The 14,739-nt window shown below is 51.6% G+C and overlaps 3 protein-coding genes across 3 annotated transcripts; 2 read left to right on the plus strand and 1 right to left on the minus strand.

Moving 5' to 3' along the window:
- Positions 1–3,765: 3,765 nt before the first annotated feature.
- ENH_00056580 (gamma-adaptin, putative) lies at positions 3,766–8,913 on the plus strand (the record flags this gene model as incomplete). Its single annotated transcript, XM_013581631.1, has 9 exons — positions 3,766–3,827; positions 4,219–4,771; positions 5,049–5,184; positions 5,552–5,706; positions 5,886–6,108; positions 6,416–6,552; positions 6,750–7,085; positions 7,449–7,749; positions 8,039–8,913. 9 exons carry the CDS (start codon positions 3,766–3,768, stop codon positions 8,911–8,913), a joined length of 2,778 nt encoding a protein of 925 aa, XP_013437085.1.
- A 707-nt stretch (positions 8,914–9,620) lies between these two features.
- On the minus strand, positions 9,621–10,670 carry ENH_00056590 (hypothetical protein, conserved; the record flags this gene model as incomplete). The annotated part of the gene is made up of 1 exon (XM_013581632.1): positions 9,621–10,670. The coding sequence occupies one exon, from the start codon at positions 10,668–10,670 to the stop codon at positions 9,621–9,623; it is 1,050 nt and encodes a 349-aa protein (XP_013437086.1).
- Positions 10,671–11,986: 1,316 nt separating this feature from the next.
- Positions 11,987–12,739, plus strand: ENH_00056600 (hypothetical protein, conserved; the record flags this gene model as incomplete). The annotated part of the gene is made up of 1 exon (XM_013581633.1): positions 11,987–12,739. One exon carries the CDS (start codon positions 11,987–11,989, stop codon positions 12,737–12,739), a length of 753 nt encoding a protein of 250 aa, XP_013437087.1.
- Between the last annotated feature and the right edge of the window lie 2,000 nt (positions 12,740–14,739).

The following is a 14,739-nucleotide window of genomic DNA, read 5'->3' on the forward strand; positions in this document are numbered from 1 at the left end:
GAAGGCCTGGTTCATCCTCTCATTAGTCAGCGATTCCCTCGTTGCCAATGCTCCTTATTGGCTCGTCGTTCTTTCTCATTTACAGATCTCTGAGGAATTTCCCAAGAAAGCACAGAGACGGAGGCTTCATCAGCAGCTTACGCACAAGCCTTGGCTTCTCTCCTGGATTCGACAGGCTGGCCTTCATTCTTTTTTTGTCTAGAAGAAACAGCAAGGAGCTAAGTGTACTCAGTGCATCTAGACCAACAGTAGCATCTCCGGAAAACTCACGGGGAAAGCATTTTCGACTTCGCACATGCGTCTTAGCATTTCTCAGGGGCACTGCGTACTGCACAGGGAAAGGAATAAGATAGCCTGGCTCATCCTGAATACAGGACATGAAGTTATTCATAAATCAAATTCAGAAGTGTGCGAATCCCCCCCGGTGGAGAGCGCACAGTGCTAAGCAAGGTTACGACTTTACCAGTGCCAAGAAACGCGCAATAACGAGGATCACTGAAAGCCTTGTCGATAAAAAATTGAGTCATCAATGCGAATAAAGGAAAGTATAGCCGACGCTGCACATGATAAACGTGTGGCCAAAGCTCTTTGGCAGGTGAGGCAGGAGGTGGGTGATTCAGCCTATTGTAGTGTAAGGCGACCCCTGAGCCTTTATCCCTAGTACTCTTGGTGCGCCGTGAATGATGGCGCCAGATTCTCTCTATAGAAAAGCTCTGGCAACTTTCTCACAGCTGGCCACTGAAGACCATTTCATACCTAGCAGGGCAGACTCCCTGCAAACTCGGCGAAGCTCTTGTCTGTGGCCATCTAGAGAGGCCGAAAGCTCTCCATCTAATGCTTTCCCCAGAAAAATAGCTTATTTTTAGGACCTCTTCCAACTCGGAAGCGCATGGGACAGGGAGCGTGAAATGACGGCTGCAACCCTGCACTGGCAGACTTTGGTGTGGGCTCATTGGTCCGGGAAAGGATCACTTTTCACTGAAATTTTTTGACTTCCCAGCTGCTTTCTATGCAGCATATAACGTCGCGAAGTCGCTTTGGGGGCCATCGGTCTGGAATTATCGTATGCCGCGGGACTTCAATTGAAAGGAGTTATTCTTGGAACCGAACCTCGGTTTGTGTTGCTCATTGCCATTTTCCCAGAAGACTGCATTTACTATTTACATGCACAAAGTGATGAATCCAACAGCTGCAATATTAGTGTAACATTAGAAAACTATGAAAACACTGAGCATACCTCTTTCCTTCAACAACAGGGATGTAAGGAGGCTTTTGGCAGACGAAACTCTCGTCTAATGCTTTATCCTGCATACCGCAGGCCGCATAGGGCTCGGCTGACAGCGTCTGCTGAAGCACTTGCTGCTAAAATGATTCTTCTGAAGAAGGCATATGCCCGCGTACTCACGGAAGGCTACTTTTGTTGTGGCATTCTTTCAAAATTTGCACATAAAACTACTAGCTACAAGACAACCCGCCGGAAGGATCTGAGCGTACGAAAGGAGCCTGAAATCCTAAGTCTAAAGTCGTTTTCGAGGACAATGTTGTGAAGAAGCAAAAGCTGTTCATGCTTTTTCTCTTTCCATAGCCTCCTAACATTTCCACATTTACCGGCATCCTACTTCGTCCCTGACTACGAAGCACAAACTCTCCCATGCATACACCTGTGCAGCAAGATACAACAATATATGTCGCTAAATATGTCTCATATCTAAATCGAAATCGCATTCGGCCTATCTACAGCTGCGATAGGCAAGTGAAAAGACAGGACACAAGCTGAGCACGAGGGGTCTTGGCCAGTACGCAAAGGGATTTCAGGGATCCCCGAATGTAAACGCTGCTCCAAACTATTGAAGCAGATGCAGATGAAAACTGCAGCGTTTTCTCGGTGTTGCGGAGGATACTGTACTCTAGGGCGACCAACATTCCAGCCCCGATGCACACAACGGGCTGTGTAGTCTGCGTCAATTTTTGTCTTCCCAAAGGAAAATGCAAAGACATGAAGGGGAAAAAATACCGCTATTACTCAAAATATCTAAATTTATTAGGGAGAAGTAGACAAGGCTTGGTGCGAAAGTCCACGGCGACGCCTCAGCGCTACCAGCTGTCGTGCTTCTCACGGCTTTCTGCAGCCTTGTTGCCAATTACTGCGAGTTCCGTTTTTGCACTTTTGGAATTTTACTAATATTTGCCGCATACATAAGTGAAGTGGCCCACAAAGCACGACAAGCCTTCCTGAGCGCAGACAGGAGCAACGACTGCCCCCTGTGCTGCCGACTTCTGTCTGCGCCAAATGCATAGCGTAGCCAGCAGCAGTAGCAACGGCAGCAACAAGGAGAAGAACAAAGGCACGAGTTTTATACAACTAATTTCGTTACTGTGAAGAGCATAGGCCCCACTACGGTTCCGTCCGTGCGGCCGAATTTTTGGGGTTCTAGGGCTTTCGAACCATTCCTATGGAGTCTCCTTCGATTCACTGCATCTGGAGACACACAGTGGAACTATAGAAATACGCTGTACGCACAAGAAGCCAAGAGTCCCATGCAGGGGAAGCAAGGTGTCGTATGCGCCCGTACACGCAGGACAACTCATGCAACACCCGCAGCACTCAGAGGGTCCCTGAAGGCTCTCTAGTGGCCCGCAGGTGACAGTAATTTCGGCATTGCGCCAGGAGCAGCAGCTGTAGCAGGTGCTGCAGCAGGAGCTGCGGCAGAGGGCAGGAGCCCGGCGCATTTCAACGGTGGCAACACGGCTGCCGAAGCTGGTTGTCTCCTTGATAGCGGTTCGTCGTCCTTTCCAGCGTTACGTGTTTCCTTTTCACGGTCTTTACAGTCATCAGTCAGGTGGCACGGGCTGTTTCTGGCAGAGACAGCAACTGGGGTACAAGCGCAAACAGCCACAGTACCTGGTGCCCCATGCTGAAAAGTGAGCCGAGCCTTACAGGACGACTAAGGAAGAGACAAACAAGACAGCTGAAATCTAACAGGGGACAGGAAAAGAACGCTATCGGCGAAAATGTCAATCAAACTCAGGGAATTCATCCGACAAGTTCGAGCGGCACGCACAGCTGCTGAGGAAAGGGCTGTAGTGGCGCGAGAATGCGCAAGAATAAGGACCAACTTTAAGGTAACTTCATTCCTGTAGATATACTTAGGTAGTTGTGTACTGTTTGTACGAACAAGTGCGCTTACGTGCATGTATTCGGAATATTTGTGGTATGCGTATGTTGAAGTGCATGTGTATTGTACACATTCATCTACATCAATGTATGAGTCTGTACAGCGTATAAAGCATGCGATTGTGCAGTTTTCGCATGAGTGTTTGCGTACCTTCTTGTCCGTGCCGAAAATAGGCCGAGTACCTATCGGCAAGTTAAATGATGGTTCCTGACGGGGCGAACAAGAGTGGACAGAGGCAGACAGCGACAGGAATATAGGGGGGATAGAAATATGGGCAGAGACAGTCATCGTGCAAGGGTGTTCAAACGGGGGAGGTCTGACCAACAGACAGACGGAGGAACAGACAAAGGGGCACGAAGATAGACAGCAACGCAGCCATCCTGAGAATGGGGTCTATATATAACTGGCACGTGTTTTATCCTGTTTGTGTTTCTGACTTTTCTACCGATGTATGCTTGTACGAGCCAATGCTGAAGTTCTCGTAACAGCTGTACACGTAGTTGAGCATTTTTACCTGTTTTAATGCTGCTTGAAGGAAGGCGACAGCAAGCACCGCCATCGCGACGTGGCGAAGGTGCTCTTCATATCGATGCTAGGCTATCCCACACAGTTCGCGCAGGTGGAATGTATTAAGCTTGTTGCCAGCAACAGGTGAACAACAGGTGCATCATATGCGGCGTGGACAGCTCATGCCTGCCGTTTTGGATCTGCCTCTCTTTTAATATTTTACAGTCTAGAGTGTCATAGGCGCTGCCTTCTTTGGGGGCGCTGCACACATCCATTTTGCAATTTTGTTGCACGTGTATGCGCATAAGGGCGATGCACTTACTTGTACCGCATTTTTTTCACCTCGTTGCGTGCCCTGCCATTTGTCTCGTGTGCGACCCTCTGTGCCCCAGACAGTGCTCACTGCCGCATCTGCCCACCTGCCTGTCTGTCTGTCTGCCTGCATCTCTTTGTATTTCCATAAATTTGTTCGTTTTTGTTGGACTGCCATACATATATTTTTGCCTTTCCACTTCTTCCTTCGTGATGCTTGTAGGTTTGCAGAGAAGCGCGTAGGTTACTTGGGTTTGACATTATTGCTGGACGAGTCCTCTGAAGTGTCTATGCTGTCAACGAATTCCTTAAAGCAAGATCTGCAGCACACAAATCAGTACATCAGCAGCTTGGCACTGTCTGCATTGGCCAATGGCTCCCCCCGAGAGGTCTGCCGTGCCCTGCTGCCGGAGGTAGAGAGTCTCCTGAGCTGCAGCAACCCCTTTATACGCAAGAAGGCGGCAGTAGCTGCAGCAAAGTGTGTTCGCCGTTTGGGAGATGAGGCTGTGTCTTGCTTCGCGTCAACGCTTCCAGTACTTGCCACTGACAGGAGCCATGGGGTGCTCCTTGGAGCCTGCGCGCTGCTGTTCGCCGTACTCGAGACACAGCCAGACCGCAGAGTGGAGTGTCGCCAGCAGCTGCTGCAGCCCCTTGCCAAGGCCCTCAGGACCTGCAGCTCAGCTAGCCACCCACAAAGCGCCGAATATGACATCGCCGGTATTGTAGATCCTCTTCTTCAGTCCAGGCTTCTTAGGGCCGTTGCCCTGTTGGCTGAAGTACGGTACAAACCCAGACAGCCACCTGTTCCTGAATGTGCTGCTGGCGCACCTTTTGCAGACCCACGTACTGCTTGCAAGACTCGGAGAACTGCTGCTACGTTGTTTTACGGTGGTGTTTTCGGCATCTATACAGCTGCTGCCGCGGCGGCAAACAGTACTGCTGCGGCTCCTACTGCTGTCGTTGTTTCTCCATTTCCTGTTCTTGGCAATGTAATAGCTTTTGCTAGTGTATCGCAGTAGCCAGAAGTCTTGTTCGTTGTCTGGGTGATATCAGGGGGATGCAACGGCGACTGCAGCCGTGACGGATTTGCTGGCGCATGTTGCCACCAACACTGACGGATCTAAGAACGCGGGGAATTGCGTGCTGTACGAATGCGTGCGTGCAATCGTCTCTCTCGACACAGACCAAGGTCAGCTGCATCAGCCCACAGTCCTTAGCTCCGCGCCTCAAGCCTTCTTCTTTGAATCTGTTGCCGTGTTTCCCATTTCTTTTTGTTCTTTTGCTGTTGTCTTGCCCACTTATTTTTCTGGTGAGCTTACGCGGCTTACCGTCTTCTTTTGTCCGTTTTATTTTGTGCCCCATTTTTGTATACTTTGCATATTTATAAGGACCTCTATCCTGTTTGAAATAGCCTGCCCTCTTTTCTCTTTCCATGAGATAATGTCTCCGCCTTTTCTCTTTGTTGTTGCCACCGTGTTCGAGACCATCGGAGAGGGTGCCATCCAGGTAGAGTCAATTCATATGGCTTGATTTCTGCCGTGTCCGTTGTACTTCAGGTTTGCGTGTATTGGCTTTAAACATTCTCGGACGGTTTCTGTCTTCTCGAGAACAAAATCTGAAATACGTCGCCCTAGAAACACTTCACCAACTCCTTAGAACAGACAGCAGCGCAGTCACCAGACACCGTGACACTCTTCTAGAGTGCCTGAAGGTTAGCCAGACTTAATTTTCCCGACATAGGTGTTAGAGGCCTCGCAGAGCATCAGATACAAGTCATAGGGTCAGCGGGTGGGGGAGACCGCCGTAGAGGAGGGCGTTTGAAGCTACGTGACAGCGACGGCAGAGAGCAGCAGGAGCTGCAGCCATAGCTTGTCTGTCCATGTATCTCAGGATTGTGACACGTCAATCCGTCGGCGGGCTTTGGAGGTGTTGATAGCTCTACTCTCTCCCCAAAATATTCGCGTTCTAGGTCGGGAATTGCTTTCATTCCTGCTAATCTGCGACAAGGAGTTAAAGCCCTTCGCAGCTGCCAGATTGGCCATGGCGACTGAGACACATGCGCCCACGCGACGCTGGCAGTTCGACGCCACTCTCAAGCTCCTGTGTCTCGCAGGTACATTAAGTGTGCTTGTTTGATTTGCGGGGCTGACTGACTAACTTCAGATGTCATAAACATCTTAGAGTAGCAACGAGAATAACAGCAGGCAAACTGCGAGACCGCAATGTAAAGCGGCAATACGCAGATAGACAGAGCAGGGGCAAGACTGCATAGAAAGCTGAATTAAACAGTGGCAGTGGCAGAGATAGAAAAAGATAATATAATGTACGAAACAGACTGAGGCAAGCGCAAAGAAAGGTGACGTCAGGAGTGGACAAAAGAGAGGGCACTGCTGTTTTTCTCAATGTTGTTCTTTTTATAGGCCAGTATGTAGAGGAATCGGCAGGCAATGAGTTGCTCTCGGTAGTCCTTCGGACCCCTGAGCTTCAGAGCTATGCTGTCCACAAGCTTTTCTTCTGTCTTCGAGAGGGCAGCGCCAACAGCCCCGTGCTCGCCAAGGTACACGTCAAACAGTAGACGCTGGCTTGCCCGAAACCCTAAAATTGCGGAAATCCAAAGGAAACTTATTTATAACTAACCCGATGTCTTCAGTTGCGTCTGCTGTCTGTCGGTGCACCTCATGCGGCTAGTGTCTTTTTTCTTAAGAAGTACCTGTTCAGGTTCCAGGGCGTGAGGTGTGTTGGCTTCCCCTTCAGACGGCGCTGTACTGCGTGGGTGAGTTTGGCGATTTGCTGGTGGCTAAGGACAAAACGCATTTGCTAGCTGCAGATAAGGAACACCTATTGGGGGTCCCTTCGGGGTCCTCCGATGATCCATCGGCCGCTGCGCTATCTCTTACTGCTGAAGAGGTCGTGGACACCCTGGCGGCGATTAGCCAGGCGCTTCAGGAAGGGCAAGGCAAGAAAGGAGGGAATGCAGCAGCAATTGCTGTTGCTGCTGCGGCAACTGCAACGAGTGCACCTGCGTTGTCATCTATCACGGAGGCGCTGATGACTTGCCTCGCTAAACTCACCACAAGATTGCCAGACCAGGTCAGCGTTTGGCTTTGTCTTCCTTTTATTCCTTGCTTTCTCCAGGCTGTTGTCTTCTTTCTGGCCTGTGCCTCGGTATTGGGCCTTTCCGTTTCTGTCTGTGCCTGTTGCTGTGCCTGTCTTTTTCCCTGTGTGCGTTTGGCATTGTCACTGTCTGGTCGTTTCATCTCTGTTTCTCTTCTTCTGTCCGTTTTCCCCCCGTTGCCTAATCGGTCTTCCCGTGTCTTCTTCCTTCCTGAATGCTCATGTCTATTCTTTGTTACTTGCGAAAATGCCCGTTAATCTTTAAGCTGCTTCTTACCTGCCATTCCGCGTCTCACGTGCTGCTGTTTCCCGCGATCGCCTTGTCTTGTGTTGCGACAGAGGAGTAGGCTGCTAAACTTGCTGCGGAACTTCACCAGCAGCAGGTTGCTGGAGGTGCAGCAACGCAGCTTGGAGTTTGTGTCACTGCTGGAGTCCACGGAGTGGCAGCCGGCGGACATTGAGGCAATCTTTGAGCGGATGCCGCTGCAGCAGCAGCAGCATCGCGAGAAACCAGTGGGAGAGGTCTGCTTCGACCTAGCAGATCTTCCCTCGGATTTGTCCCCTACAGGAGAGAGAGGCCTACCCACTTCAGGTCCCTTGACAGCAAACAAAGCGCAGGCCGTCAACGGCACTGGGGGAGGTGTGTGCGTTTAACTATTTTTCGCTATTCCCTGTTCTTCCCTTTTCTCGTTGGCAGAGGTGGACTGCCACTTTGTCTCTTATTTGTGGTACTACATGCGGTGGTTTCCGTCTAGTCATCCTTCCTGTGTCATTAACGTATATCTCTGTCCCTCCTTACTTGCCTAGCTTTGCCCCTCGTGTTTCTACTTTTTTCCCGCCTGAGCAGTGTCTGTACACTCCAGCATTTGCTTTTGCTGTTTTATTCATGCCGAATGGCTTCACATGCACTGGCGTGGAGTGTCCCTCAGCGCAACTACTCGAGCTCGACGACCTTCTAGGCCTTGCCGCCTCCCCGCCCCCTTCCCAAAAGGAGGCGCCTCAGTCTCTTTCTGGCAGCAGCGGCGCAGCAGACAGCAGCAGCAGCAACGGCGGCTTGGATCTACTTGCCGACCTTTTGGGAGGGGCATCTCTGTCTGCGCCTGGAGCAGTACAACCAAGCTCCCAGCGTTCTAGCGGAGCAACAGGAACCGTTGCTCTGCCAGCAGTCACCACAGACCCTTTTGCGGGTCTCATTGACCTTGCGAATCCGCCATCAGCATCATCAGGCTCTGCAGCGGTCTCGCCGCCCTCGGTGAATTCCGGCGAGCCGCTTGCTTCTCTGCTGGAGTCTGCGTTGAGCCCTCCCAGCCCACAAACTACGGCAGCTGCAGGAGGCGCTACTGATCCACTAGCATTGGCTTTGAATGCAGAAAGTACCCCGGATTCAGCAGCGGGGGGACGTGATGGTGTGTTTGCAGTGCAGGTGCTGGATGAAGAAGGCTTGCGCGTTGTTTTGAAGTGCCGTCGGCTGCCCTCGGCAGCCTGTGAGATTGTTGCCGAGTTCACAGCAAGCCCAAGCAGCAAGCCGCTGCTGCAGTTTCGGTTTGAAGCTGCTGTACCCAAGTATCTCCAGCTGCAGTTGGACCCCCCGACAGACTCAACAGTGCTTCCGGGGGCCCCTCCAGTGCAGCAGCGCCTGCGTGTCACCTCTTGCCCAGCAGTGTCAGTAGCAGCTACGAGCCCGCAAAATGAACCAAAGCCACTTCTCATGAAGTGCCGTGTGACGTATCTTAGAGACGGGGAAACAGTGCAGAAGGGCACCAACGTTGCCTCGTTTCCGGCGGGGCTGCTGGAACCCTACTAGGGCTCTTAACGCAGCAGCTGCATTCTTTGTACAGGCCTACGCGTATATGAAGGATGAAGAAACAAAATTTTCGTGATGAACAACATAAGCGAGCACATGTAACACGTATTCCCATAGGCGCATACACACGTGCAGCCAAGGGAAGCCAGCTTGAAGCCAATGACTGTGGCAGCAACATGCATGAAGGGTACTATTGGTTCTGCTGCTTTGGTTGGTGCTGCTTGCTCCACGTATACGTGCACACATGAACGCTACGAAGAGAAAGGCTACGTCTGTCCGTCTCTGTCGACGGTGTTTGTTTCTGCCAGTTGTTCTAACTGTGGATGGCACCGCCCAAGCTGGAAGTCCCTGCTTTTGTTAGGCTACCCAGCAGCAAAACACCGCTGCTACGTTGATGTGCGGTGTCTAGCTACCTGATTACAGCATGGCCTTCAATTTCTCCGTGTATCTGCTGCAGCACCTGGGCAGTGAGTTAATTGGTGACGTCACTGACGGATTCACAATGCCATTCAGAAGCAGTGAGGTACTGCCGGTGTCGGGTTCGGGTCTCTCAAAGTACAAAATTTAAACACCAACACGCAGAAAGAAATAGTGGTCAAAGCAACAAATTCAACGACGCACACAACGAAAATGCAGATGATTACATACGCCCATAAAACACATGAGGTCCAGAAGAGCACAATAGATGTGATTTTCTTGGAATTGCCTCATGAAGGGTAGCTCGGGTACGCAAACGCGTTGTCTGGACTGCAAACATTGGACGTCGAGAGCCCGCCAAGGCCTCTGGAGGGCCCTATAAGGCCCGGTCGCCCCAAAGGTGCTACCTCCCGTTCCCTCCTTCCTAGCGACTGCCTTGGAGGATCTTGCCCTTTGGTACCATCCCCTGAGCCCCTGATTTTCCTCCCTTGAACTCCCACAGGTTCCTTTACCCTGCTGCTTCCAGAAGCAGTAGCCAGAGCAGTGGCACCCGGGCGTGCCCCTCCTATCCTGCTGACACCACTAGTGTTCACAGGCCCTGTGGTAGCACCACCGGAGCCCCCAGTCCCTCCAGCAGGCAGCCCTGAGAGTCCACCACGGTTGGCAGGACAGGGTTCCCGACGCACCTTCGATGCTTGTTCGACGTGCATGGCTGCAGCCGGCCGCTGCCCCGCTGGCCTTACTGACCCTCGAACTTGCGGAGATGTTGTAAGCCCAGTAGCGGCGTGCCCTCCCTTGGTGCTTGTTGCCGTGGCTCTCTGTGATGTTTCCTTAAAGGTGCGGCCGCAAGGCGCTGAAGGGGCAGAGGTGGTGTAATACGAACGTGCAGCTGAGACACTGCACCATGAGGGCGAGTCCGGTCGTGGCTCAGCCTTCTGTATCAGAGGGTCAAACTTCCTCTGCTTAAATGAGTCAAAAGCTTGACGTTTGTGGCTGGAGATGCGTGAGCAGATGTTTTGATGTGTCGCGATCCTATCTGCGTTAAACCAGCGACCGCAGACCGCACACTGGAGCCTCCCTTGGTCGTCAAAAGCTGTGCTGATGGGTCCACTTGAGGTCTTGCTGGACCCCTGGGCCTGAGACTGCATCGCAGCCTTGGGGGCTTTTGGGCACCGCGAAAGGTGCTGATCTAGCTCAAGCTTAAGCACCTCCTGCCCGCAGTGCTGACATGTTAAGCGAATGCTCTTCTGCTTCTCTGCACACGTTTTCTGGTGTATGGGGAGTGACCGAGCGAAGAACTCCCCCCCACACATGTTACAAACGATGCCTCTGGGCCGCATCCTGAAGATTCGGTGGGAAAATGGCGAATGAAAGGGCAAATTTAGGCCGACTTCTACACAAATATCGCGTGGTCGAGCCAAAGGTGCTCAAGTACGGGCGACCGCTATGAGTCTTTAAGCACACAGTCAAAAGCTGAAGCTTTACTTGCTAGATACAGGCCTCCCAAGTTCGACACGACGCCAGTGCTCATACAAAGACCGGTTGAAGCAGGCCAGGGCTAGAGACCCTCGATAGCAGCTGTGAAACCTTCGGCGTAAATCTTCAAGTCGTCACTTCTTTAACGCGCCTTCAGTCATAACTCGTAGGCTGCCAACGTTCGTGGGTCAACCTGTCGAAATACCTTGAAGTCACGGGACCTGAAATGCTGTAGATTTAAACTTGCGGTGGAAACCTGCACGTCACGCCAAGGGCACTTTGCGGTTATTCATCAGTCTGCACGTCATACATACAAGTAGCAAATGAGCTTATACACGAGAAAACTTCTAGCAGGATAATATGAAACTGGTAGGAAACTCCTTTCAAACTGGACTGCAAAACCCTGAACCGCTTCAGTATTTGGGAAGCCAGTGGCACATCTCAGTGAAAGAAGAAGTAGACAATCTCTTGATTTCTTCAGTCTATATGAATTTGCCGTCATTTATGCAAATTCTTTTCAATTTATGGACCATAGTCCCTGAAGCGAACACATAAGGAACATCATGGCGCTCGCTCCAGCCGATGCCACGGTGACACACCAAGCACAAATCGCCCCTTGAGGACCCCTGCAGCCATAAAGAAAATTGCTCCCGGCAGCATGCTATTTAATGAGTTCAAATGCAGTATTAAACGCAATCCCTGTATTCTGAAGGCCCGAAGAACCGTGGAGTTATCAAGACAGGGCGGTTTCCAGCTACTCTTGGGCTGGAGGCTGGGAAACGGCTGTGTGAGCAGATTAACCCACAGAAGTTCAAGCCTTATTTTACCCAACAAATGCAACACTAACTCTACAGAGTCGATTTCAAGGATAGTTTTTCGCTTGAGCCTCTCCGGTGTACCACTTTGTCTAAAAACGTACTAGCGAGGGCTGCACATAACAAATTTGGCGTGCTGGAGCTGGAAAACCTTCTTCGTGCAAGAACAAGCCAGGGTCGTTTCTTCATTGTCGCACCGCCTGTGATATTGTCTCCGTACGCGGGGAGTGTTGCTGCATGCCAGGGCCTCGTGATGCCACAGTCTGCAGCATTCTCTTTTGGTATGCAATGCTGCGGTTCACTCATATTTCTAGCTTCCCCTTTTCGGCCTTCTAAGCGCCTGCACCTCCTCAATAGGGCTGAGAATGACTACTTACGATGCAAGGTCACGTCTCACCGCCTTGCCTTTCAGCATCTGGGTGCTTGCCGTCGCCTATACTCTCTGCAGTGCTAGCTGCATTAGCAACGGTCACTGTTCTCCAGATGGTTCATTCGATCATCCTACTGCCGCCCATTCCTGCAGCAGCAGCGAGAAGAGGGCAAATAACGAGGTCCGTCGGTCATCACATGACTCTCCGGACGTACTGGAGCTGGGCTTGCCTTCCTCTAATCGAAGTGTAGCTGACAAACGCGCAGAAACAGTAGAGCTTGTCAGCGACTTCGGTGAGGAAAGCATTGTGGGTATGGGCTCTCTCGTCGAGGGTAAGTACCTCTTGCTTGAACAGCTACACCCCACATTATGGGCTTTCTCTGGTGTTCCTGAGGACAGTGGCTCTACAGACGGGCAGCTGCAGATACATCTGAAGCCATCTGATGCTGCTTCTGCGCATGAATCTGTTCCTCCTGCCACCAGAAGTAGCTGCTACGACGATGGCGGTATTGACCAGTCGACCACGTGGAAACAGACCAATGGTTCTTGGAGCCGGACTAGCGAGCCGCCCTATCTCTCTTCTGAACCTCGTTCTAGGCCGCTTCTTCTCCCTCCTGGCATAGGGGCAGCAAAAGTTACAACAGGAGCAGCCCTTGCAGCAGCTGTAGTCTCTGTACGCTTCGATGTGGTCATCTCCCGGCAGGCCGGGGCCAAATCCCAGGGTTTCTGCATTGATCCTTCCATGTAGGAGGCTTCGGTGTTTCAGGGCACTAGCCAAGGCGAGGGTAGAGGATGGGGGACAAAGCACAAACAAACACGGGGATAGAATGATGCAAAATGGCTGCTCCATGTAGTTGCTCAATGAAACGTCACCCCATTTGTAGAAATATACTTTCATATTCGCAGTCAAACGCAACGCAAAAGAAACATGTGTGCGCTTATGCAGAATTCTTCGTGCCTTGCCATTTTGGTTTCACTGGCCATCACTGCCGTCACCACAGGACAGCAGCCGGAACAGCAGGAGTAGCGGCAGTGGTCCCGGTTCCCGCTACCGAGTTTTTGGGCGTTTAGGGGGTGGTGCCTACGGAGAGGTGAGGTGCTGCCAGTTCCTGGTTACAGTTGATTGGTTGCAAATTACGCTGGAGTGGGTATTGCCGTTGCTGCTACTACTCTGGTAATTATGAGTTCCGAACAGCTGTTATTTTGGACCATAGGTTTGGAGTGCGATAACTCTCGACAGCGAGGCGCCGTTTGTCGAGACAGTCCTTAAACGGATGCGCTGCGATACCTTTTCGGCGCTTGGGGACCCTGCAGGCCAGAAGCAGCATGGACAACAGAGAGAGCGCGCACAGAGAGGCTTTGCTCGCGAGGTGTTTTTTGGTGGGTCTGCTTCTGCGGTTTGCACAATCACCTCTATTTGAGCACACGAGATACGGTTTCGTCTTCAGTAGCTGCTACTGTTGGAGCTGCTCCTGCTCTGACTACTGCCATGCCTGATGTTTTAATGGTGTTACTGCCGCTACAGGTTTGCTGCTGCGTGACGTGCCTCACATCTCCCGTTTCGTCGAGGTTCTTCCCACGTACCCATCTGCTGCCTCGCCGGGTGCCTTTGCACCGCGAGCAACAGGGGGCGCAACTGTAGAGGAGTCAGCAGCTGCAGCTGCTGAAGCCGCTACGTTCCTCCCTGAAATGACTAAGGAGGACTTAATGACTGCGGCGATGAGCGCGAGACAGAGCTGCTGCGGCCAGTGGCTGGTGTTCGCTAATGAGGGTGTCTGCCTCACCCACCTCTTCTTTGTTGCAGACAAAGGAGGCAGCGGCCTTTTGGAACCTGTGGGCTGCAGCCATGTCTCGTCTCAAAATGCCAGCAGATCTCTTTAATATTGACAGCGGCAACAGCAAGAACAGCAGTGACTGAAGCAGTACTTGTGATATCTGCTGCAATATTTGCTCAACGCTGTTCACGCTATTGCCTTGTTTTTTGTTTCTTCGGCTGCACACTTCTTGATTGCAATTATACTAGTGGCGCATTTACTTGCTGCGGTTCTTCTTTAACACAGCATTTGCTGCAAATAGCTTGCTACTTCTTTCTTTCTACTTTCGGCTCCTGCTGATGCTTTCAGAACGCCTTATGGTGGTACTTGAAGGCCTCCGCGCGCATCAGACCTCCGCCGAGTCATGTGCGGCACTTCGCAGCAGCGGCAGTAGCAGCAGTAGCAACGGATGCTCCGTTTTTTCCGTTGCTTCTGCAGCTACGAGAAAGCGGGAGCGAACTTCTACTGGTCATCCGTGAGGTGTTGCAGCAGCTGTTGCTAGCCTTGCGGGAAACGCACAAGCGACAGATAACTCACAGAGACATCAAGCTGGTGAGTGGTACGATGCACTGTGGTCTCCTAGAACAATGAAGATGAGACAGGGGGATAAGTATGTAGACATGCAGAGATATCGAGGCAAAAATAGTGAGAGGTGGAGGTGCGGAAAGATAGAGAGGGAAGTTTAGAGATCCATACTTACAGGCAAACTGAAGACTCAACGTCTTTACTTGCCCATGAGTACTCGCCGCATGTATGCTACTTTCTTTCTTGTGCAGCATTTGTTACTGCTGCTGTCACCACTGCTGCTTCCACTGCTGTTGCTGCGTAGGAAAACGTTTTGCTTCATCCGTCCCTGCCCCTTGCTGTTAGACTGGTCGACTGGGGCAGCGCTGTCACCAACGACACGGCGTCGCCTGTGGCCCTTGGTGAGCGA

Source organism: Eimeria necatrix, genomic scaffold (assembly GCF_000499385.1).
Source record: "Eimeria necatrix Houghton genomic scaffold, Enh_scaff46, whole genome shotgun sequence".
NCBI classification, from domain to species: domain Eukaryota; phylum Apicomplexa; class Conoidasida; order Eucoccidiorida; family Eimeriidae; genus Eimeria; species Eimeria necatrix.